Genomic DNA, 23,981 nt, shown 5'->3' with positions numbered 1-23,981 from the left:
TGTTTTGGACAACAACTCCCACCATTTCTAACAGCCTCAGGCCCCTTCCTTTTCCCCCTCAGCCGCTTCCAACTATATTACTACCATTATTATTATTATTATTACAGAAGCTGGGTGGTCATCTGTCAGGAGGGCTTGGATTGCGCTTTCCTGTCTGGCAGAAGGCAGTTGGACTAGATGTCCTTTGGGTGTCCCTTCCTACTACAGTATATTATTATTATTAGTATTCTTCTTATTATTATTATTATTATTATTATTATTATTATTATAGAGGGTGGGTGGCCATCTGTCAGGAGGGCTTGGATTGTGCTTTCCTGCCTGGCAGAAGGCAATTGAGTTAGATATCCTTTGGGTGTCCCTTCCAACTACAGTATATTATTATTATTATTACTACTACTACTACTACTACTACTACTATTACTTCTACTATTCTTACTATTATTATAACAGAAGCTGGGTGGCCATCTGTCGGGAGGTAGATTGCGCTTTCCTGCCTGGCAGAAGGCAGTTGGACTAGATGTCCTTTGGGTGTCCCTTACAACTACAGTATATTATTATTATTAGTATTATTACAGTAGAGTCTCACTTATCCAACACTCGCTTATCCAACGTTCTGGATTATCCAACACATTTTTGGAGTCAATGTTTTCAATATATCGTGATATTTTGGTGCTAAATTCATAAATACAGTAATTACTACATAGCATTACTGTGTATTGAACTGCTTTTTCTGCCAAATTTGTTGTATAACATGATGTTTGGGTGCTTCATTTGTAAAATCATGACCTAATTTGATGTTTAATAGGCTTTTCCTTAATGCCTCCTTATTATCCAACATATTCGCTTCTCCAACATTCTGCTGGCCCGTTTATGTTGGATAAGTGAGACTCTACTGTATTACTATTCTTATTACTATTCTTATTACTATTCTTCTTATTATTATTATTACGGAGGCTGGGTGGCCATCTGTGGGAGGGCTTGGCTTGCGCTTTCCTGCCTGGCAGAAGGGGGTTGAACGGGATGGCCTTTGGGGTTCCTTCCGACTGTAGGATTCTGTCTGTCTCCTTCTTTAAATTCTTTAATCAGAGGCTGGCTGTGCATCTGTCGGGCGGGCTTAGATCGTGCCTTCCTGCCTTTTAGCAGGGGGCTGGGCCAGATGGCCTTTGGGGGTCCCTTCCGGCCCCTTTGTGCCACCCCTCGTGCCCCCCTGCGTGGCCTGTCTCCCGGGCACTCCACCCGCCCCGCTCTCCGAGGGCGAGGAAGGAAGGAAGGCAGGCCGAGTGGCCTCATGAGCCGGGCGCCCCATTAGCCTCCTCCTCCTCCTCCTCCTCCGCCTCGGCCGCAGAGCCTGGTAAGAGTTTAATGGGATCAAAGGCCTCCTGCGCGGATCAGCGGCAATCCAGGCGCAGAGAAGGAGCCGCCCGTAATCCGCTTACAGGGATGCCGCCGTCCCGACACAGTGGCGCCAGGCCTCAGACCGGCGGCCTTTGACCCCTGGACACCTGATGCGGACCCTCCGGCCGGCCCCTCTCTCTCTGGCCACAGGCCTGGAAACAGGGGTCTTCTCCATGTGTGTGACGGGCAGGACTTTGATTCCTTGTCGCCGGCTAAGACCTGATGCTCACTGGCTTTTTGACTTGCGTGTCTGTCGCCTGCGTTGCAAGTCCGTGGCAAATGCACAAGCGGCAACGCTGGGCTGGGCTTCGTCCCCAGAAAGGGGCAGGGGCTCCACGTTGGGGTCTCTTTCGGCTCTAAAGGCCCCAGACCCTCCAGGGACCCTCTCTCCTGGGCCTCCTTGCCTGTCACTCTCATGTCCGGAGCATGTCTGGGGAAGAAGGTGGAGTTCAGCACCTTGGAGAGGGACTCCGCCTGGGAACACCCTGGGAGCAGCACTGCCCTCCTTCGCCTGCCTTCGCTCCTTCCTTCTTTCTCTTCCTCCCTTCACCTTCCTTCCTTCAGGAAAACTCTGACACTGCAAAACAATCTGTCCTTTGGCACCACCACAAAACCCTGAAATGCGTGAAGTGAGGAACGATCAGGGCCTCTGAGCATGTCTGAAGGGCCCTGGCACAGGAGCTGCACACGATCCTCTGGTCACATCACACCTTTGGAAGAAAGTCCCATTGAGGAGAAGGAGGAAAAGAAAAGGGCCAGGCTTGGAAGGGACCCCCAAAGGTCATCCAGCCCAACATGAAGTTGTCCACTGAAATCCACAAGCATGTGGACAACTTCAACAGAAAGGAGGAAACCATGAAAATGAACAAAATCTGGCCACTAGTATTAAAAAACTCAAAAATCAGAACAATAAATAAGAAGCAACACTCTGAGGGCAGAGGAGCCCCAAGGACGGCTAATGACTCTGAACAAAGGATGCCCCCCAGGCAAGAGACAAACCTTTCCAATGCTAATTAGGGTGATTAACTGAAACATTAACGCTGGCTTCCAACTGACAAAGGACTCTTGTCACACCCTGGACTCTCCACAGATAAATATTTACCTTCCTTGCCTAGTTTCTCCATGCCTCACAACCTCTGAGGATGTCTGCCATAGATGTGGGCGAAACGTCAGGAGAAAATACTTCTGGAACATGGCCACACAGCCTGAAAGACATACAACAACCCCGCCACCCAATCCCTCCCAACAGATGGCCACCCAGGCTCTGTTTCTGAACCTCCCAAGAGGGGGCGCCACCAGACTCCAAGGCACTCCACGTTCTTCCGCTGTTGAGCAACTCCTTCCATAAGGAAGTTCTTCCTAATGTTTAGGTGGAACCACCTTCCTAGGTGGAATCACTCCATTGCGTCCCGGTCTCTGGAGGAGCAGAAGACAAGCCTTGTCAGGGTTGTTGTATGTTTTCCGGGCTGTATGGCCATGTTCCAGAAGTATTCTCTCCTGACGTTTCACCCACATCTATGGCAGGCATCCTCAGAGGAGCTTTTTTTCTGCTGCCCTGCAGACTAGGACATGGAACAATGGCTTCAAACTACAGGAAAGAAAGGAGATTCCACCTGAACATCGGGGAGAACCTCCTGACTGTGAGAAGGGCTGTTCGGCAGTGGAACTCTCTCCCCCGGGCTGTGGTGGAGGCTCCTTCGTTGGAGGCTTTTAAGCAGAGGCTGGATGGCCATCTGTCGGGGGTGCTTTGAATGAGATTTCCTGCTTCTTGGCAGAATGGGGTTGGACTGGATGGCCCACGAGGTCTCTTCCAACTCTACTAGTCTATGATTCTATGGTGAGGGTTAGGGTTAGGAGGATGCCTGCCATAGATGTGGGCGAAACGTCAGGAGAGAATACTTCTGGAACATGGCCATACAGCCCGGAAAACATACAACAACCCTGTGATCCCGGCCATGAAAGCCTTCGACAACACAAGCCTTGTCCCTCCCTCCTCCCTCTCAATGGGACTTCCTTCCAAATGTGTAAACATGACCAGAGATGTGACAGTGGTTCCCAGGTGTGAATGCACACCTCCCAGAATTCGTACTCGCACCATAATCGCACCTGAACTGCAAAAGGAGTTCCAAAAGGCCTTCGATGTTTAGTTGTTGCTGGATTGATCTATCTGTCCATTCCATAATAGTCCCATTGTTGTTGTCTTGCCATTTTATACAGCACTTTATTGTCCATTCAACTTGAGATTTCCTTTCTCATTTCGTAACACTCTGCATTTCGCCTGGGATCTACGAATTAGTCTCCTGTTTTTAACACTGTATCCTGCTTGTTGATTTTAATGATTGTTTTTATTGATGTTGATGTTTTGACTGGGATAATTGTTTTATTGCTTTGTTACTGTTATTTGTTTGTTTTATCGGGCCAGGCCCCATGTAAGCCGCCCTGAGTCCCTTCGGGGAGATGGGGTGGGGTATAAAAATAAAGTTATTATTATTATTATTATTATTATTATTATTATTATTATTATAAAAGGAGGAAGAGCCCAGAGGGGCCCAAGAGGGGAAGGGGCCGGGGGGGGGGGCAATGGGGAGGGGGCTGTGAGAAGAGGTCAAGACTTTGGGGAGCAAAGGGTTAGAGAGATCTGAAGGCACACACTGGGGACCCTCAGAGGAGAGAGAGAGAGAGAGAGAGAGAGAGGCATCAAGCAAGCCCAGTCTGGCACCTGTCCGTCTGGCTGTAGAGAAGGAAGGAAGGAAGGAAGGTGGGTGACTGGAGAAAGAGAAGAAGTGACTGGGACAGAGGCTCCAGCCAAGGAGGGAGAGGAGGCCCAAATTCACCCACTTGTTCAGGCCTGGGCCAACTTTGGTTCTCCATCCAAGTGTTTTGGACTGCAACTCCCACCATTCCTCACTGCCTTATTATGATGATGATGATTATTATTGGATTATAATAAAAGAAGATGAAATCCTCAAGAAGAAAGAGCGGAAGAAAACCAATGGCCCTCACGGAGATTCCCAAGTGTTTACACCAGGAGAGCAGCGCATGTTAGGGTTTGGAGACCCCGAGGAAGGCCAGAGGAAGGGTCTCTCTGCCCAAGAGACCCCCTGAAGTTCCAGAGATCTCCATCAGAGGAAGCCTGAAGGCCAGGCCACACCTGACCCCGGAAGCTAAGCAGGGGCAGCCTGGCTTGGTGTTTGGATGGGAGATGGACAAGGTGCCATTTCAGAGGAAGGAAGGAAGGAAGGAAGGAAGGAAGGAAGGAAGGAAGGAAGGAAGGAAGGGATTAAGGAAGGAAGGAATTAAGGAAGGAAGGAATTAAGGAAGGAAGGAAGGAATTAAGGAAGGAAGGAAGGAATTAAGGAAGGAAGGAAGTAATTAAAGAAGGAAGGAAGGAAGGAAGGAAGGAAGGAAGGAATTAAGGAATTAAGGAAGGAAGGAATTAAGTAAGTAAGGAAGGAAGGAAGGAAGAAAGTAATTAAAGAAGGAAGGAAGGAAGGAAGGAATTAAGGAAGGAAGGAATTAAGGAAGGAATTAAGGAAGGAAGGAAGGAAGGAAGGAAGGAAGGAAGGAAGGAAGGAAGGAAGGAAGGAAGGAAGGAAGGAAGGAGCCAAACCATCTCTGAGAATCGCTTGCCATAAGTTGATGGGAGGCCTGAAGACACAAGCCGACCCATATGGACAGATGTCCATGACTCCAGAGGAGGACAGCGGCAAGACGATGATGATGATGATGAGGATGATGAGAAATGCTATCTTCCTGCCTGGCAAAATGGGGCTGGAGAGACGGCCCTTGGGAGCCCGCAAAGAGGAGACCTCTGTGAAGATGACCCTGGGGAGAGAGGAAGAGTGGGAAGGAAGGCCCAAGGAGGGTCTCCAGGCCCCCCCAGACTCCTCCAAAGCAGGTATTCAGGACGGTTTGGTGACAGATCTGCCCAAGACGAGACAAGCCCGTATTGAGGCCCCCGCCCTGGTTCCTCAAGGGCCAAAACAAGGGCCCCAGAAGCCCTCTCAGTGTATTGAGATGCTTCTGACGTGAGCTGCCTTAAGTCTCCTTGTGGGCCCCACTGTCCTCCATGAGACATCCCCCCACCCAGGGAACCAAGAGGAAGAAGACGGATTGGAAACCACAGGAAACAACTGAAGGACAAAAACAATGAATTAAGACCCAAGGCATACAACCACTAAAGCAGTGTACTTCTCATTTCTTTTCCCACAATCCCTTCCCTTCCCCATTGCACACCATGCCCACTCTCCCCACCCACCCCCAACCCTCCCCTGACTCCAACCTCAACCCTAATTTCTCTCTTTCTCCCCTGTTTTTATATGTATACACAAAAATTCTTCAACTAAAGACTATTTTAAAAAAGTCTCCTTGTGGAGAGAAAAAGCAGGGTATAAATAAACATAAGCATAATAATAATAACACAACGCAGAGACCCCAACCATGCAAAGAGTGATGAACACTGGGGACAAGATGACCACTGTGGCCATTGTGCTTCGCAGCTTCACAAACACACACCCCGGGCCCAGATTTCCATCCAGATGGATGCTTGTCTCCCAGGCCTTGTGGCAGGGAGTTCCCCAAGTTAGCACTCACCTTCCTTCCTTCCTTCCTTCCTTCCTTCCTTCCTTCCTTCCTTCCTTCCTTCCTTCCTTCCTTCCTATCTTCCCTTCCTTTCTATATTTCCTTCCTTCCTTCTCTTCTTTCCTTCCCTCCTTCTTTTCTATCTTTTTCTTCCTTCCTTCCTATCTTTCCTTCCTTCCTATCTTTCCTTCTCTTCCTTCCTACCTACCTTTCCTTCTTTTCTATCTTTTCTTTTTTTCTTTCCTTCCTTCCTTCCTTCCTTCCTTCCTTCCTTCCTATCTTTCCTTCTCTTCCTTCCTACCTACCTTTCCTTCTTTTCTATCTTTTCTTTTTTTCTTTCCTTCCTTCCTTCCTTCCTTCCTTCCTTCCTTCCTTCCTTCCTTCCTTCCTATCTTTCCTTCTCTTCCTTCCTACCTGCCTTTCCTTCTTTTCTATCTTTTCCTTCCTTCCTTCCTTCCTTCCTTCCTTCCTTCCTTCCTTCCTTCCTTCCTTCCTTCCTTCCTATCTTTCCTTCTCTTCCTTCCTACCTGCCTTTCCTTCTTTTCTATCTTTTCCTTCCTTCCTTCCTTCCTTCCTTCCTTCCTTCCTTCCTTCCTTCCTTCCTTCCTTCCTCCCTCCCTCCCTCCCTCCCTCCCCACACCCTGAATTCTCCCTCGGGAGGAGGGGAGGTCAGAAAGGGGGGCCCCAAAGGGTGGGCGAGGATCTTGGGCCCCCTCCCCTCCCCTCCCCATCGGAGACCACCACCTCCACCACCAGGGCCTGGGCCAGGCCTGCTCGGACCCCTCCCCCCCCCTCCCCCCCCCCGGTGTTTGGGCATCCGCTCCCAGAAGGGAAGGGCCGGGGTGCCGGGGGTGGTGGGGGGGGGTCTGCCAGGCCTGCCCGAGGCCTCCTCGCGGGGCCTCCTTCCTGGTGGGGAGGGGGAGACCCTTGGGCCTGCTCACTGCTCCCCCAATTTGGGGGGCGCACGCTGGGGTTTTCCCCAAAGGTCCCTCTGTCTCCGTATTGGGGGGGGGGGGGGTCTCCGTGGGGATGTCCGAAGGGGCAAAGGCCCGGAGGGAGGCCTCGCGGTCTAGGTCGGGCCTAGATTATTATTTGGGGGGGGGGGGCTGAAGCAAAGGCCCCTCCAGACCCGGCTCCCCCAAAAGACCCCACCCCCGCCTTGCCACCGTGAGCCCCCCCAAAGGAGAGACCCATGCCCGCCCCTCCCAATACATTAACCCCCCCCCCCCAAATAACCAACAATAACAATAACAATCCTGGCGAGGGGGGGCTCCCACTTACGGAATCCGTGAACTGCGCCCCCGGCTTCCTTCCTTCTTCTGGCAGCCCCCCCTTTTCTCGAGGGGGGGTCTGTTCTTCGAGGGGGGGAAAGAGGAGGAGGAGGAGGGGGCGCCTGGCCGCCAGACCCCCCCTTGGCTCCCTCAATTCACCCCCCCATCTTGGAAAGCGGGGAGCGGGGGGGGGGGCGACCGCAAAGGAAGAACGAGGAAGAGAAGGGACCCCGGAAAGGGGGGGCTATGCCCTGGCGGGGGGGCCCGGTCCCCCTCCCATCGCCCCTCCCCCTCCCTCCCTCCCTCCCTCACCGGATGCCGCTTCTGCCGCTGAAAAGGGGGGGGGGAGAAGGGGGGAGACGCAGCGCCCCCCGCCCAGACCCCTCCTCCCTCCCTTCGACGGCGGCGAGGGCGGAGAGAGAGAGAGAGAGCGGGGGGGGGGGGGATCCCCAAAAAAACCCTTAAAAAAACTCAAATTGCGGGGGGGGGGGAGAGGAAAGGGCCCGATCCCTCCCTCCTCCCTTTCCCTCTTTTTCTCTTTCCTTCTTTCCTCGCGAAAAGGATGGATGGATCCCTCCTTCCTCTCCTTCCTTCTCTCTTTTCCAAGCCGGGGGGGGGGGGTCGGGCTCCCCTCTTTTTTGGGAGGGGAGTTGGCCGCGGGGGGGGGGGGCGAGAGAGAGAGAGAGAGAAGGAGGGAGAGAGAGAAGGAGGGGGCTGCTGCTGCTGCGGCGCTGAGCCTTCCTCCTCCTCCTCTTCTTCCTCCTCCTCTTGCTCTTCCTCCTCCTCCTCTTCTTCCTCCTCCTCTTGCTCTTCCTCCTCCTCCTCCTGTTTCTCTTCTTCTTCTTCCTCCTCCTCCTCCTCCTCCTCTTCTTCTTCTTCTTCTTCCGCGCGCGGAATCCTGATGAAGAAGAAGGAGGAAGAGGAGGAGGAGGAAGAGGCGCCGCCAATCCGGGTTCATTCACTCCGGACTCATCCTCCTCCTCCTCCTCCTCATCATCATCAAGGCCTTTTTTTGGATGGGGGGGATGTCGCCCCCTCCCTCTCCCCCCCTCCCTCCCTTTCAAAAAGGTACCTACCCTCGGCCATTTTGGGCAAGCGGGCCAGCGTGCCTCTGAGCATGGGCAGAGCGCCTCCGTCGGAAGGAAGAAGGGAGGGAGGGGGGAAAGAAAAGAATGGGGAACTTTATACATATACATACATACATACATACATATATATATATATATATATATATATATATATATATATGGCATGGGCCAACTTGGGCCCTCCAGGTGTTTTGGACTCCAACTCCCACAATTCCTAACAGCCGGTAGGCTGTTAGGAATTGTGGGAGTTGGAGTCCAAAACACCTGGAGGGCCCAAGTTGGCCCATGCCTTATATGTATTTTTTTTATATAAAACCCTCTAAAATCAGGACAGGAAGTCAAGAGCAACACTCGAAAAGCAGGAGAATTCCAGATAGGAAACAATCAGGGCCAGCTGACACCTCCCAACCAAAGGATTCTCCCAGGCAGGAAGCAGCCAGGCTTCAAAGCTGAAAGGCCAATCCATTCTAATCAAGCTGGCCGACTGCAACATGGCAAGACAAGAGTTGTTTCTCCCACAGGAATATATCTCAACCCCACTTGCTTAGTTTCCAACAGACCTCACAACCTCTGAGGATGCCTGCCATAGATGTGGATGAAACGTCAGAAGAGAATGCTTCTGGAACATATCCTTACAGCCTGGGAAACTCCTAGCAACCCAGCAGGTAGGCTGTTGGGAATTGTGGAAGTCCAAAATGCCCAGAAGGCCAGGCCTGGATTTGAGAATACGGTTATAATGTCTAAAAAACTATGAAGTTATAGCAATATATAATATCATACGTAATCGAGTTCAGCTATTAGGATACGATGATAGGCATTGTGTGCTGTCATTTCATTTATTTATTTTAAATAATAATAATAATAATAGAGCATGAAGGTACAAAGATAGGGATTGTGTGCTTTAATCTTGCTTATTTTAATATAATAATAATAATAATAATAATAATAATGGTAGACCTGCAAGATAGTGCTATTATTATTATAATTATGTATCTGGAGTTGGAAGAGATCAACCCCCTTCAGACGGAAAGAAAGATAGAACAACTAAAACGATAATAATAATAATAATAATAATAATAATAATAATAATAATAATAATGGTAGACCTAGGTTAAACTCTTCCAACTCTAGATGATGATAATAATAATAATAATAATAATAGCACTACCTTGCAGGTCTACCATTATTATTATTATTTTATTTGCTGTGTCATACAATAAAATAATAATAATAATAATAATAATAATAATAATAATAATAATAATAATGGTAGACCTGCAAGGTAGTGCTATTATTATTATTATTATTATTATTATTATTATTATTATTATTAATCTAGAGTTGGAAGAGATTAACCCCCTTCAGACAGAAAGATATAACAACAACCATAATGAGTACTAGTTGGAAAACACCCCAAGATAGCATTATTATTGATTTATTTATTTCTTGAGTTGGAAGAGACCAACCCTTTTCAGCCAGGAAGATAGAATATTATTATTATTCAACTCCCTCCTAAAGTTGGAAGGAACCCCAAAGGCCATCCAGTCCAACCCCCTTCACCCAGCAAGGAAGATAGGATTATACTATTATTACTATTGCTATTATTATTATTATTGACACAAAAACATAGTATGACACAGCAAATGAGATATATATACTGGATATTATTATTATATTCCTAGAGTTGGAAGAGACTCCAAGGGCCATCCAGTCCAACCCCATTCTGCCAGGCAGGAAGAATTACTTTATAATTATTATTATTATCATTATCATCATCATCATCATCATTATGAACCCTAGTCATGTTTAAGGTTGTGATCTATCCCTGCTGCTGTGACCTATGGATTCTTAAAAAGAAGCCTTAAGATTTTTTTTAAAAAAGTTTTTAATTTTACGCGGTTTAAGCTATTTTTTTATGGTAAGCCTTAGTTTAGTGGTGCAGAGGATGCACTCTACGTAAACATAAGGCAGGAATGCACTTTGGGTGCAAAGTTAGTGTTTATGTATTATATGTGTGTGTGTGTGTGTTTACGGGGAGGGGCTGGGGTGTATACTATATAAATATAATGCAGGAATATACTGCAAAAAGTCTATGTGCATACATATGTGTGAGATACACACACACACACACACAATAGAGGGCTAAATAGTCTTTTAAACTGTTTATATATTTTGTTTACAATATTGTACCATATTGTTTTATTAATTGGTTTGTGATAATTGTGTGTTATATCATTCCCCCTGTTTTCTGAATGTGGAATGAATAAAATCAGGCTACCCAGTATTAACAAACACTATAAATCAGGACTGTAAATAAAGAACACTCAGAAAACGGAATTCCAGACAGGAAACACCAGGGCCAGCTAAGACCTCCCAACAAAGGATTCCCCCAGGCAGGAAGGCTTTGCAGCTGCAAGGCCATTCTATGCTAAGCAAGCTGGGCAATGGCAACATTCCCACTTGCCTCAAACGGACAAGAGTTTTTTCCTCTCCCTGGACATCATCCCACAGGGTTAATTTGATATTACTTAGGGTCTTTCCCATCCCAAATAAACCTCCAATGAATTTGTAACACTTTATCTGTTATCTTGAGTTTACAACTTATAACAAAGTGCAACTTCGCTATTACTCAACTTCGCTGTTTTTAATTCCGTGTTTATTGTGTTTTCATTTTCATAGGTTAATTTTTAAATTTTATAATTGGTGTATGTTTTTGTTTACTGATGTACTGTTTATTGTATTATCTGTGAGCCGCCCCGAGTCCCCTTTGGGGGAGTTGGAGGCGGGGAATAAACATTATTATTATTATTATTATTATTATTATTATTATTATTATTATTATTATTATATAAATCCCACTTGCCTAGTTTCCTAGTTAAAGACACATCTGTGCATCTCAGTATATGGAGATGAGCAACAACCCCCAGAGTTGGAAATGAGTGGACTTAACATCAGGGGAAACCTTTACCTTTACCCATGTGTAAATATCCAAGTGGGTGCTTTTGGGCGAGATATTTTTGCCCATGAAAACAGTAAGAGGTCCCCTGGAAATCAGGCCTGATGTGTCTTTTGGAGCAACAACTAACACAAGGCCCAGTCTGATCCGCAGGGAAATGGAACACACTGAGCAAAGCAATTACCTGGGCTGCAAGGGCAACAACCTTCTGGCCTTCTGACCTGGGCCTCCTGTGCAAGGCTGTTGTGCAGCTCCCTCCTTGAGACACGACTTCAAGTCTCTCCCGCTTCGATGGTTGCGTGGAGTGGGTTGGTGAAGACACGATTGGCTTGGCGTTTTCATCCGGGATCTCTCCATAGAGATCAATGCAGCGGTGTTAGATCAGGCATGGGCCAACTTCAGCCCTGCAGGTGTTTTAGACTCCCACCATTCCTCCCACTATATTATTCCCAACGGACAGGGCTGTGGCACAGTTGGGTTAGTAGCCAGCTGCAATAAATTGTTACTGACTGAGAGATCGAGTTCGAATCCAGCCTGGGTCGGAGTGAGTTCCCAACCATTTAATAGTCTAGCTTGCTGTTGACCTAAGCAACCCTAAAGACAGTTCTATCTGTTGAGTAGGAAATTTAGGTACCTACCGCTTTATGCAGGGAGGCTAATTTAACTAATTTACGGCACCATAGAAACGGCCAGCAGCGCGTGGAAGAATGAGGAAGTACTCCATCAAGGACTCGGGGGTCACAAGTGGATGATGAAGCAGCAGCTCCCCCTGTGGCCGGAATCAAACACACCGTCATGAAGCCGGAAGCTGGAAAAATGTTAAATTGCCTCTGTCTAAATGGCATTGGATGTTTGCCATGTATACTGTATATACTCAAGTATAAGCCTAGTGGCGCAGGCTGTTGAGCAACCAGCTGCTACAAATCACTCTGACCAAGAGATCATGAGTTCGAGGCCAGCTCGGAGCCCCATGTTTGTCTTGTCTTTGTTCTATGTTAAGGCATTGAATGTTTGCCTTATATGTGTAATGTGATCCACCCTGAGTCCCTTCGGGGTGAGAAGGGCGGAATATAAATACTGTAAATAAATAAGTGGGCAGAGCTTAGCCTTCTAACTGGCAGCAACTGGATAAAATCAGTTATTCCTCTCCCTCTAATTAGGACTTTATTTTTCTTTCTTTGTTGTTGTATGAACGTAGAGGCATGGATGAGGGGTTGTGCTGCCAAGCTTAGTGTTTCTGGGGTGTGTAGTTTTGTTGTTTTGTCCTAGGCCGAAATTTCATTACCCTTTTATATATATAGATATGCATATGGTCTTTTGTTGTTGATGAGGTTGGCGGACTAATCAATGAACAGATCTTTCCGTGAGGATGAGCATCATCTCAAGGAAAGACGGGATGGTGCCACGTCCCTCACTATTCTGCCCAAAGGTGCCGTCCTTCGGTCCGTCGCGGGAACAGACCACGCCTCAGACGCCCCAAGTGCTTCGCTTTCCTTCCTTTAATTTGAATTCCAAGTAACAAAATCCTCCCGCGGCCATGGGGACGAATCCAGTTAGCAAGAAGCCCGCTCGGTTGGGATGGAAGCGGGAATGGGCCACGGGGTGGGGGGCAGAGGGGGAGGGGGGGCAAATGGGGTCAAGAGGGGAAGGGGAGGGGGCAACATAAAACCCACTCCGTTTGGGGCCTGGAGGGACCAATTTCGGCCCTCCAAGTGTTTTGGACTCCAACTCGACCCTTCCTAACAGCCTCAGGCCCTTTCCTTTTCCCCCTCGGCCGTTTAAGCGGCCGAGGGGGAAAAGGAAGGGGCCTGAGGCTGTTAGGAAGGGTCGAGTTGGAGTCCAAAACACTTGGAAGGAGGGCCCAAGTCGGCCCATGCCTGCTCTAGAGCCAAGCCCTGAAGGAGGAAGAAGGGGGGGCTGAGACAGCGACCCCTGGCACACTGCCCCCTCGCCCCCCCAGCCCCCCTCAAACGCCCCCGATCTGGACGTTCTCCACCTGGATGTTCTCGAAGTGGACGCCCCCGTCAGTTGGGTAGATCTCGATGGTCTCCAGCACGGGGATGGTCTCCATGATGGTCACCGCGTTGCCGTAGACCGGCTCGCTCGGCCCCGAGGAGGGAGTCGGGGCCGCCGACGTCGCCGCCGCTGCAGCCGCCGCCGCTGCCGCCATGGCCTCGGCCATGATCTCCTGCTCATGCTGCAGGCGCTGCTGCTGGTGCAGCTTGCGGTGCTTCCAGAGGTTGGAGAAGGAGCGGTAGGCCTTGCCGCAGTCGTCGCACTTGTAGGGCCGCTCCCCGGTGTGGATGCGCTTGTGCTCGGCCAGGCGCACGGCGATGGTGAAGGCCTTGCCGCACTCCCCGCACTTGAAGGGCTTCTCCCCGGTGTGCAGGCGCTGGTGGTCCTTGAGGTGGGTGGACTGCCGGAAGGCCTTGCCGCAGTCCAGGCAGGGGTAGGGGCGCTCCCCGGTGTGGATGCGGCGGTGCACCTGCAGCGAGGTCTCCGTGCTGAAGAGCTTCTTGCAGTCGCCGCACTCGTAGGCCTTGGAGGGGGCCCGGCGAGGGCGCGGAGGGGGCGGCGGCGGGGCGGGCGGCTCCGGGGGGCCCTCCTGCCCCGGCGGGACCGCTCCGGGGGGCACACCGAGGTCGCCGTGGAGGCGCTCGTGGGCCCGCAGCTGTGCGGTGGAGCCCACTTTCTTGCTGCAGACGGAGCACTCGAAGTGGCGGCTCATTTTGCCGCACTTGTGCTCGCGCAGCTGCTCGGCGGAGACGAAGGCGGCCCCGCAGCCGGAGGTGCAGCGGTGGGGCTGCTGGCCGGTGTGGCTGAGTTGATGGACCTCCAGCAGGCGCCGGAGCAGGAAGGAGCGGCCGCAGGTCTGGCACTTGTAGGGGTACTCGCCCGTGTGGTGGTAGCGGTGCATGAGGAGGCGGTAGGGCCGGTGGAAGACGCTGCCGCACTCCTGGCACTTGTAGGGGTAGAGGCGGTTGTGCACCAGGAGGTGCTGCTGGAGGGTGGAGCTCTGGGTGAAGCACTTCTGGCAGATCTCGCAGCGGTAGGGCCGCTCGCCCGTGTGCGTCAGCCGGTGGCGCTGCAGGTTGGCCGGGGAGTTGAAGCTCTTGCTGCATTCCTTGCAGTGGAAGGGCCGCTCCCCGGTGTGGGTCAGCAGGTGGTTGCGCATGTGCGACTTCTTCTTGAACATCTTCCCGCAGGTCGGACACTTGTGGCGCCGCTCCATCTTGTGGGCGAAGCGCTGGTGGCGCGAGAGCTGGTTCTGCTTGGGGAAGGTCTTCTCGCATATCTGGCAGGAGAACTCCCCCGCCCCCTGGGGCCCACCGCCCCGCACGGAGAGGGCCACGTCCCTCACCGAGCAGATGAGGGCCACCGGGACCACCTCCTCCTCCTCCTCCTCGTCCCCCTCCTCCTCCCGCTGCTGCTCCGGGACCTCCATGGGGGAGGCCTCCCCTCCCCCCTGCTCCTCCCCCTCCTCCCAGGGCTGCTGCTCCTCAGGAGGAGAGCTGGGCGCATCGGGGGCCTCGCCGGAGCTGTGGGAGCGCCGGTGGTAGAGGAACTTGGTCATGTTGATGAAGGTCTTCCCACAGGCGCAGCGGTAGAGCGGGTTGGAGGAGTGGGTGCGCCGGTGGGAGAGGAGCACGGCTTCCGTCCCAAAGCCCAGGCCGCAGTCCACGCACAGGAAGCGCGACTCCCCGCTGTGCTCCTCGCGGTGCTTCTCCAGGGCGGCCGGCGAAGGCAGGACCTTGGCGCAAAGCGGGCACTTGAAGGCGCCCTGCTGGTGGCTGCGCATGTGCAGCTCAAGCTTGTGGGCCGAGGGGCACAGCTGGTTGCACTCCACGCACAGGAGCGCCTTGGCGGCTGGCTTCGAGGCTTTGCGGGGCACCAGCGCCGGCTGCTCCCCGGGGTTGTTCTTGAGCTCGTAGCTGTGGTCTGAGGCCGTGACACTGGAGGGGGCCACCAACGCCAGCCCGTTGTGCCCCGTTGTGGCTGTGCCCGGGGTCTCCTTTGCCTCCGCCACTGCAGGCAGTGCCTCTCTGACCTGGGGCCCTGGAGGCGCCTGGATGACGTGGTGGGTGGCCTGGTGCTCCACGAACTCCGCAGTGGACTGGAAGAGCTGGAGGCAGTCACCGCACTCGTAGATGAGAAGCTGCACGGTGCCCCCCAGGGCAGCGGCCGCCTCCTCGGGCTTCCGGTAGGAATGCTCCAGGCTGACGAGGGCCCGGCTCTGGGGTGGGTGGGCCGGGGCCGGCGGCTCCAGGGGCTTGCGGTGGCTCTGGCGGTGGGCGAGCCAGACGTCCTGGCTGGCGAAGAGGGCCTTGCACTCGGTGCACTCGTAATGGATCTGGCTGGAGCTCACCAGCGCCTTGGCCAGGGGCTCCGACTCCTGGGTGGCCATCTTGAGGTGCATCTCCTGGTGCTCCAGCAGCTGGGCCGGGGAGAGCAGGATCTGCCCGCACTCCAGGCACTGGTACTGGCTCTCCTGGACGGCCAGGGTCTGGAACACGGCGCCCTCGCCCCCCGCCACCAGCCCGGCCTCCGCCAGGCCCACCACCTCATACTGCTGTGGCTGGTGCTGCTGCTGCTCCTGCTCCGGGGAGCAGAGGTGGGTCTCCTGGTGCACCAGGGCCTCCTCCAGGCTGCCGAACTGCTGGTTGCACTCCGAACAGACGTAGTGATGCTCCACGTACAGGAGCGTCTCCTCGGGGGACTCCGCCATGGCAGGGAGGGGCTCCCGGCTGCTGGAAACGAAAGAAAGAGAAGCCGTGAAGGGGGGGGGGGGCTTGCAGAGCAGAGCCTGAACGCAGGCGGATTACAAAATGGCCCGTCTTCACTGAGCCTTTGAGAACACATTGCCAGGTCTGTTGAGAACTTTGCCTTCTCCCAGTACCCAGCCAGTGAATGTTTTTATGTCTCCCTCCTTCTCTCCTGCATTGCCAGGTATATAGACTCTATCTCTCTCTTTGCGGGATGGGATGGCATGCATGGGAGGCTGGCCAGGCTGCTTTCGTGTTATCTATTAGAAAAGATAATTGGGAGGAAAATAATCTAATCTCAGTCCGCTTGCCTGCACAATTCCACCATCAGCTTCGAAAGAGAGCGAAAGACGACGGAAGATGGGCCTGTCAATGCAGAGACCCAGGGGGAAACAGATTTGGAAGCGGCCAGCATTCAGCAGCCAGTCTTTTTTATTTTTATCAAAAAGAGGTGTGATTAATGCAAGTGCTGCTCCATCTATGGGTGGAAGCAATCCCCATTTGAACTTTCTCTCTGTCTTCTATGTGTGTATATATGGCTTTAAGTTACCAGTCAAAGGATTTCATAGGTGTTTCCTAAACAATCTATTTTTTCCAGCGTCATCCTCTAAAATAGTGGTTCCCAGCCTTTGCTCCTCCGAGTGTTTGGACTTCATCTCCCACAATTCCTACCAGCTGGTAAATTGGCTGAGATTTCTGGGAGTTGAAGTCCAAAACATATGGAGGACTAAAGGCTGGGAGCCACTGCATTTGCCTTCAGGACACCCGTCAACTGATGAATTCCGACCCCATGAATCCCTTAGAGTTTGTAAAAGCAAGGAATCTTTCACAGTGGTCTCCTCTGAAATGGAGTCCACAGACCTGGGTTTTGTTGACAGACACCCATCCAAATATCAACCAGGATTGATCCTGTTTATCCTCAGAGAGTACATGGGATCTGGAGCCTTGAGAGTATTACCGTTCCCTCTGTTTACACACTCAAACACATAGGAAGGAATGTGCTTTCAAAATGGGTCCGGTATGACATATCCAGCAATTTAACATGAAGAAAAATCAGCTTTAATGCCTAATTTAGAGCATTGTAAGAAAAAAAGAGGCCTTGCTTGCCCAAATGGGCCTTTCCATTGAGAGGGGTGCAAACACTGGTGTCACTGGGCGGCATGAGCTTCCATATTCATCATAAAGGCAGCTGAGAACCCCCTCTTGTAAACTTAGAGAAGGCCTGACCTCTGGACTGGTAGTTTCCCCTCATTACACTATGTAGCAAAAATTGAAAAATTCCCTGTCCCTGGTTTAAAAGTGTTAATTCCTGTTTAATTGTGCAATCCTTACTTTGAGTTGTTATGCTCCAGAAACTTTGTTTTTGTGGCTGCCACAAACTAGGTTGAATTGGTTGAGATATTACTTGAAAAACTAGAGCAAAATGTGCTGCTGCAGGATGATGTCCCTCCTGCAAAGACCAAGTTTGGGCAGTGGAATACATTTCCCCATGTTTTTATGATAGAATTAATTAGGAAATGACATTTATAACCCAGGAACAAAAATCGTGTTACACAGTGTTATTAAAACAGGCATTCGACTCCGGTTTCACTTCAAATCAGGTTACGTTAAGGAGAAAGAAGCCACCGGTTTTCCCGAAAGCCTATGAGGTGTGTTTATTGTTCCCGCTTGTGGTTGACCCTCTCCCTGCGCTGCCTCCATCTCCAGGGCGGCCGGGCGGCCTTTGCTCACATACCTTGCAGGCCTGAGGATGGCGGGCAGGCGGCCCTGGCCAGGCTCACGTCCTGAGGAGACACATCCAGGAGGGTCGGATCCTGCGGAAGAGGGTCTGCCGAGAAGGCCGGAGGCTTGAGCTGGAGACAGCAAACAAACACCAACAGGCAATTCATTCACCCCCTTGAAGGCCCCCAGTCTTTGCCCAGAACTCCTTTATTACCGTATTTAGCCGAATCTAATGCTCACCCTTTTGGGCTAAATTACCTTCCCAAAATTAGGGTGCACATTGGATTTGCATAATACAGTCATCTTAAGCCCCATCTACACATTATCTGCTTTGAACCAGATTATCCGAGTCTACATTGCCATATAACCCAGTTCAAAGCAGATAATCTGGATTTCATGTGGCAGCAGAGAAGGGGCCATAGTGCTGAGCCAAAGCCAAGGGGAAGCTGCTTCAGGAGCTCCTCTTTGAGGGATGTCATCTCTAATTTAATTCCCACGGCTCAATGATTATGCAGGGATGGGATTTGTAGTTTGGTGAGGCATCCGCCTTCTTTGGAAGCGCCCATGATCCCAAACTACAGCCCCCCAAACCCCATATCCTGTTTCCCCAAAAATAAGACATACCCATAAAATGAGCCATAGCAGGATTTCTAAGCATTTGCGCAATATAAGCCATACCCTGAAAATAAGACATAATGATAGGCGTGGCTATGCAGCGTGCCAGTGCGGAGCGGTAAAGAAGGCGGGCAGCCCTTCTCACCTGCCCATTGGGACAGCCGCTATCTCGGAGGTGACTGGAGGGGTGTGGGCAGCCCCATCCACAAGGGATAACATCCCTGACAGTGTTGTTGCCAATGCATTCTGAGCAGGTTACATGGATAAGAAAGAGCTGCTCATTTAATGAGAGCTCTATGGCTCGACATGAAAAATTGGAGCCAGTGGTTTTAAAGGAAATAGTCGCAAGAAATTCAGGATGGAATTCCGGGTTTGGAGAGTTATGACGATGTTCCAGAAGAAGGCAATTGAACTATATCTAAATAAATGTAGATTGTTGAGCCATACTTATTAAAAATAAGGCATCCCCTAAAAATATGCCACCGTGTGTCTTCTTGAGGAAAAATAAAGTAAGACAGTCTCTTATTTTCAGGGAATCACTGTAGCATTGAGCCAAGGCAATTAAAGTGGATTCATTTAGCAGCGTCGATGCAGCCCAAGGTTTCCTTTTCTGTTGCTGGAAGGAAGCTTTGGTGCAAGAACACTTTTGCTTTTAAAGAAGGAATTCTACGCAGGCAACAAGCGCCAATGATAACAAGGGATTGAAGGAGAAATCAATAGAATGTTAAGTTACAAATAGTAATGGTTAATAGAAATGCACTAGATGCAAGGATAACAGGAATGAAGAATATACAAAAAGAAAAAATGGTTGACAAATGAATAGCATGTGCGCAAATTGTTTTAGTGAGGGGTTGGAAAGAGAAAACAAAGTGGACTTGATGAATTGGTATAAGTAGCATATACAGTGTTCCCTCACTACTTCGCAGTTTGCTTTTTGCGGATTTGCTGTTTCTCGGTTTTTCAATACACTCTAAAAGAATATTATAAATAATAAAAAATTACAATTTACAGCCTAAGGAAGGAAGGAGAAGCCGAAGGGAGAGAAAAGCCCAAGCGGCAACAAGAGGAGATGATTTATCAACACACAATTGGTTGAGAAAGACTTAAAATAGTGTATAACTACTAAAATAATATATAAATATATTGTGTCCCTACTTTGCGGATTTTCACTTATTGCAGGTGGTCCTGGAACCTAATCCCTGTGATAAGTGAGGGGACACTGTACTTAAATATGTTAAATGTGGAAATAACAAATTGCAAATGGAACAATATAGATAAAATTGAAAAGGTTGCAATAATCAGGTGGATGTGGGAACCAGTTAAGAACTACAGTAGAGTCTCACTTATCCAACATAAACGGGCCAGCAGAATGTTGGATAAGTGAAAAGGTTGGATAATAAGTAGGGATTAAGAAAAAGCCTATTAAACATCAAATTATGTTATGATTTTAAAAATTAAGCACCAAAACATCATGTTCTACAACAAATCTGCCACTTGTTTGGGAGCGTGGCTGCACTTGTGTTGTCGCTGGGCATGTTGGCCTGCTGCGCGTTGCTGCTTAGAGACACTGCTGTGGATCTGGGTGGGAGGCAGACTGCGTTGGATAATACAGAACGTTAGCTAAGCGTAGGTTGTATAAGCGAGACTCTACTGTATTTAGAGAATGTGCTAAGATGTGGCGCGCAAAAATTAAGACCGGGATTGATATTTCAAATGTAACTTCCATAGTTTGCTGTATAAATGGCATGTGCAAGGAGGGGAGAGTGGGAGTGGGATTAAACGATAAAATAACAATTTAAAAACATTTAAAATTCCATTTAAATTTCCATTGTGCTTTTGAGTAGACAAGTCCATTATAACCTGGCCCATATCCACAATGGAACTTGCCCTGTTCACTTTATAGTTTGATTTCCATTCAGGTTTATCTTCCCTGCATACATTTGATGTATGTTCTATTCTGTAATAGACACTCCCTTCATCTGACTGTTATCTAGATTGTTGTCCTATATTGGACCTTTTAACACCTTGGATGATTGTTTAATATTTTAATTATGTCTATTTTAAATCATGACTTAGGTTAGCTCCCTCTCTATCTTCCTTCAGGAAACAACTGAAGACTTGGATGTTTCGGCAAGCCTTCGGTGAGACAGTCATTAATTAATCAGCCCCAGAGGGTTTTTAATAATCTATCCTGTATTTATTACGGTCTTACCATTTATGTGTTTTAAATGCAATGTTATCCTTGTATTGTTTTAATTGACACCCTGTTTCCCCTAAAATAAGACATCCCCAGAAAATAAGACCTAGTACAGGTTTTGCTGAATTGCTAAATATAAGGCCTCCCCCGAAAGTAAGACTTAGCAAAGTTTTTGTATGGAATTATGCCCGCCAAACAGAATACCAGAGCATGCAGGATCGGTAAATGTACGTACCATAAAGTGTTGTACATGGAAATATTGGTAGTAACAAGAAATTTTTGATAGGATTCAAAGTTTGTCTGGTTATGCTGGTTTGTGATGACAACTACTGTACAGTATATAATAAATGTTCATTTTTTTGTTCAACAATAAATGTGAATTCTTCTTCATGGAAAAATAAGACATCCCCTGAAAATAAGACCTAGAGCATCTTTGGGAGCAAAAATTAATATAAGACACTGTCTTATTTTTGGGGAAACACTGTATATTGTATTACTTTTATCTTTTTTATATTGTGATTTGTATTATATTGCTTATATTTTGTCCTTATGTTGTTTGAGTCTTTGCCCCATGTAAGTTGCCCGAGTCCCCGCAGAGAGATGGTGGCGGGGTATGAAGTTTTATTATTATATTATTGTTTTTTAAATGCATTCTTTGATGTCTTAACGGTTGACTGTGCTGGGGATGCTTTTAACTAGTAGTGGTTTTTTATATTCAAGGTGCTCCCTGCTTGGGTTTTAATAATGCTGTACTTACTTGGTTTTATCTTGTTATTTATTATGTTGGTGCTAATCCATGAAATATGTAGTACAGTAGAGTCTCACTTATCCAAGCCTCGCTTATCCAAACTTCTGGATAATCCAAGCCATTTTTGTAGTCAATGTTTTCAATACATCGTGATATTTTGGTGCTAAATTCGTAAATACAGGAATTACAACATAACATTACTGCGTATTGAACTACTTTTCCGTCAAATTTGTTGTATAACATGATGTTTTGGTGCTTAATTTGTAAAATCATAACCTAATTTGATGTTTAATAGGCTTTTCCTTAATCCCTCCTTATTATCCAAGATATTCGCTTATCCAAGCTTCTGCTGGCCCGTATAGCTTGGATAAGTGAGACTCTACTGTATTATTATTTATTTTTTAAATGCATTCTTTGATGTCTTAACAGTTGACTGTGCTGGGGATGCTTTTAACTAGTAGCGGTTTTTTATATCCAAGGTGTTCCCTGCTTGGGTTTTAATAATGCTGTACTTGCTTGGTTTTATCTTGTTTTTAATTATGTTGGTGCTAATCCATGAAATATGTAGTATTTGAAGGGCATATCCTGACATTGATATTTGCAGTGTTTTAATGATTTATATAGTGTTTTAATGGTATGTTTTATATTGTATTTGATGGTCTGGCTTTTGTGTATATGTTTGTTTGTCTTGCATGCAAAAGGCCTATGGTCTAAGCATTAAATAAATTTGGAATTTGATATTATAGGATTGTATTGGGCTTGCCCCCATGTGAGCCGCTCCGAGTCCCCGTTGGGGGAGACGGAGGCAGCATACAAAAATAAAATTATTATTATTATTATTATTACTAGCTGTGCCCGGCCACGCGTTGCTGTGGCAAAGTGGTGGTGGTATTGGTTAAAAATTGTTGTGTAATTTTTATTTGACGTTACAGTATTTGTATTTTTAAATTATTTGTATTGTAAGTTATCTTTTTATTTATTACATTTTATTATTTTCTTGTATTATTTGTAGTTATTTTCTGTTATTATAGTATTTCATTGTATTAATTTTTTAGTGTTTTTAATTATTTTTAGTGTTTTTTATTATTTTTTATTGGGTTGCTAGGAGACCAAGTTGGAGGAGCTTAGCCTTCTAACTGGCAGCAATTGGATAAAAGCAATCATTCCTCTCCCTCTAATTAGGACTTTATTTTTCTTTTCTTTTTGTTGTATCAACCTAGAGGCATGGATGATGGGTTGTGTTGTCAAATTTCGAGGTTGGGGGGCCTGTAGTTTTGTGGGTCGCCGTGATGCCATCACTCTTTTATATATATATAGATTATTATTTTAAAAACTAGGGTTTTGGAAATGGAAGCGCGCATTAGATTTGACGGCGCATGAGACTCGAGGTAATGAGAGACCTTTGAAAGGAAACAGCATGAAAAGAGAAGTTAAAGCAAACTTGGGCCCTCCCTCTTTGCAGGGGTTTTGGACTCCAACTCCCAGAATCCCTCACTGCCTCAGGCCCCTTCCTTTTCCCCTGAAAAGGGGCCTGAGGCAGTGAGGAATTCTGGGAGTTGGAGTCCAAAACGCAGGGAGAGAAGGCCCATGTTGGCCCAGGCCTGGAGCCTCTTCTTGGGCCCCTGTTCACTCTGCACGACTGACACACCGCAGGCCCTCCAGACTACAAGTCCCAGCATCCCCTGCGCCTCATTCCCTCCCCCGTAATATATATTTGGGGCGCCTTCCGTGCAGCCCTTCCCTCACCTCCTCCCTTCTCTCCGTTCGGCCCGGCCTTCTCTCTCTCTCCTCTCTCACCCTCCTTCTCCTTCTCCTCTTTCTTCCGCTCAGCAAGCCCCTTCACAATTGGTTGGCAGCGCCCGGCCAATCAGAGGCCGCCTTTCTCAAGCGCGGCGCCCAATCCGCGCCCTCGTCTGAGAAAGGGCGGGCTCTCTCTCTCGCGGGGAAAGAAAAGCGTGGTGACGTCAACACGCCCTGCCTGCGTGGGTCGTACCATTAAGAGGCGAAAAGAGGGAGGGGGAGGGAAGGAGCCGTTGGGCCAGACCAAGTGGCGCGGGGAGCGGGGGGAGGCGGCCTAAGCCTCGGAAATGGTCCGGAATTTGGGTTGATGTCACGGGTGGAAAGGAGAGGCTCATGACGGCCAATCAAGAGCGAGGCATCGCCCTTTCCGGGGAATACAAAAGGCCAGAAGGAAGAAGAACCTCCATTCACAGCTAGCCAAGCACAGCGCCAGGCAATACAGATCATATTATGCTATACTAATAATATAACGTATTGTATATGCATATAATATTAATAATATTATAATGTAATACAATATAGTAATAATACACTATTATAATGGTATATTTATATTATATGTAATATTACAGTAGAGTCTCACTTATCCAAGCTAAACGGGCCGGCAGAAGCTTGGATAAGCGAATATCTTGGATAATGAGGAGGGATTAAGGAAAAGCCTATTAAACATCAAATGTACTGTACTACTACTCTACTGTACTACTAATAATAATATACTATTATAATTGTATATTATATATTACATGTAATATTACAGTAGAGTCTCACTTATCCAACACTCGCTTATCCAACGTTCTGGATTATCCAACACATTTTTGGAGTCAATGTTTTCAATATATCGTGAT

At 48.4% G+C, this 23,981-nt stretch overlaps 2 protein-coding genes and 1 long non-coding RNA gene across 6 annotated transcripts in view; 1 reads left to right on the top strand and 2 right to left on the bottom strand.

Annotated features, from left to right (window-relative positions):
• The window catches only part of grik5 (glutamate ionotropic receptor kainate type subunit 5), a 56,697-nt gene extending 49,299 nt beyond the window's left edge, over window positions 1–7,398 (bottom strand). The window contains exon 1 of the mRNA XM_062962677.1: window positions 7,258–7,398. The gene's annotated coding sequence lies outside the window, so the exon portion shown is untranslated. The remainder of the gene's footprint in view (window positions 1–7,257) is intronic.
• Window positions 7,399–8,602: 1,204 nt separating this feature from the next.
• Window positions 8,603–22,178, top strand: LOC134293839 (uncharacterized). Its single transcript, XR_010000807.1, has 2 exons — window positions 8,603–9,000; window positions 20,495–22,178. It is a non-coding gene; the product is annotated as an uncharacterized LOC134293839 (long non-coding RNA).
• Window positions 12,773–23,241, bottom strand: znf574 (zinc finger protein 574). Of its 4 annotated transcripts, none has more exons than XM_062962678.1 (3): window positions 23,134–23,241; window positions 17,790–17,907; window positions 12,773–16,036 (listed from the first exon to the last, which is right to left on the bottom strand). In XM_062962678.1, exon 3 carries the CDS (start codon window positions 16,015–16,017, stop codon window positions 13,258–13,260), a length of 2,760 nt encoding a protein of 919 aa, XP_062818748.1. In that variant the 5' UTR covers window positions 16,018–16,036; window positions 17,790–17,907; window positions 23,134–23,241; the 3' UTR covers window positions 12,773–13,257. The 4 variants fall into 4 exon arrangements, with proteins under 4 accessions (XP_062818748.1, XP_008121660.1, XP_008121658.1 ...); XM_008123453.3 differs by having other exon boundaries at window positions 12,773–16,039; window positions 23,134–23,240; XM_008123451.3 differs by having other exon boundaries at window positions 12,773–16,039; window positions 23,083–23,191.
• Window positions 23,242–23,981: the final 740 nt, after the last annotated feature.

This window comes from Anolis carolinensis, unplaced genomic scaffold (assembly GCF_035594765.1).
Source record: "Anolis carolinensis isolate JA03-04 unplaced genomic scaffold, rAnoCar3.1.pri scaffold_10, whole genome shotgun sequence".
In the NCBI taxonomy this organism is placed as follows: Eukaryota; Metazoa; Chordata; class Lepidosauria; order Squamata; family Dactyloidae; genus Anolis; species Anolis carolinensis.
The sequence above is the reverse complement of the archived record's forward strand: the minus strand, read 5'-3'. Positions and strand labels throughout refer to the sequence as shown.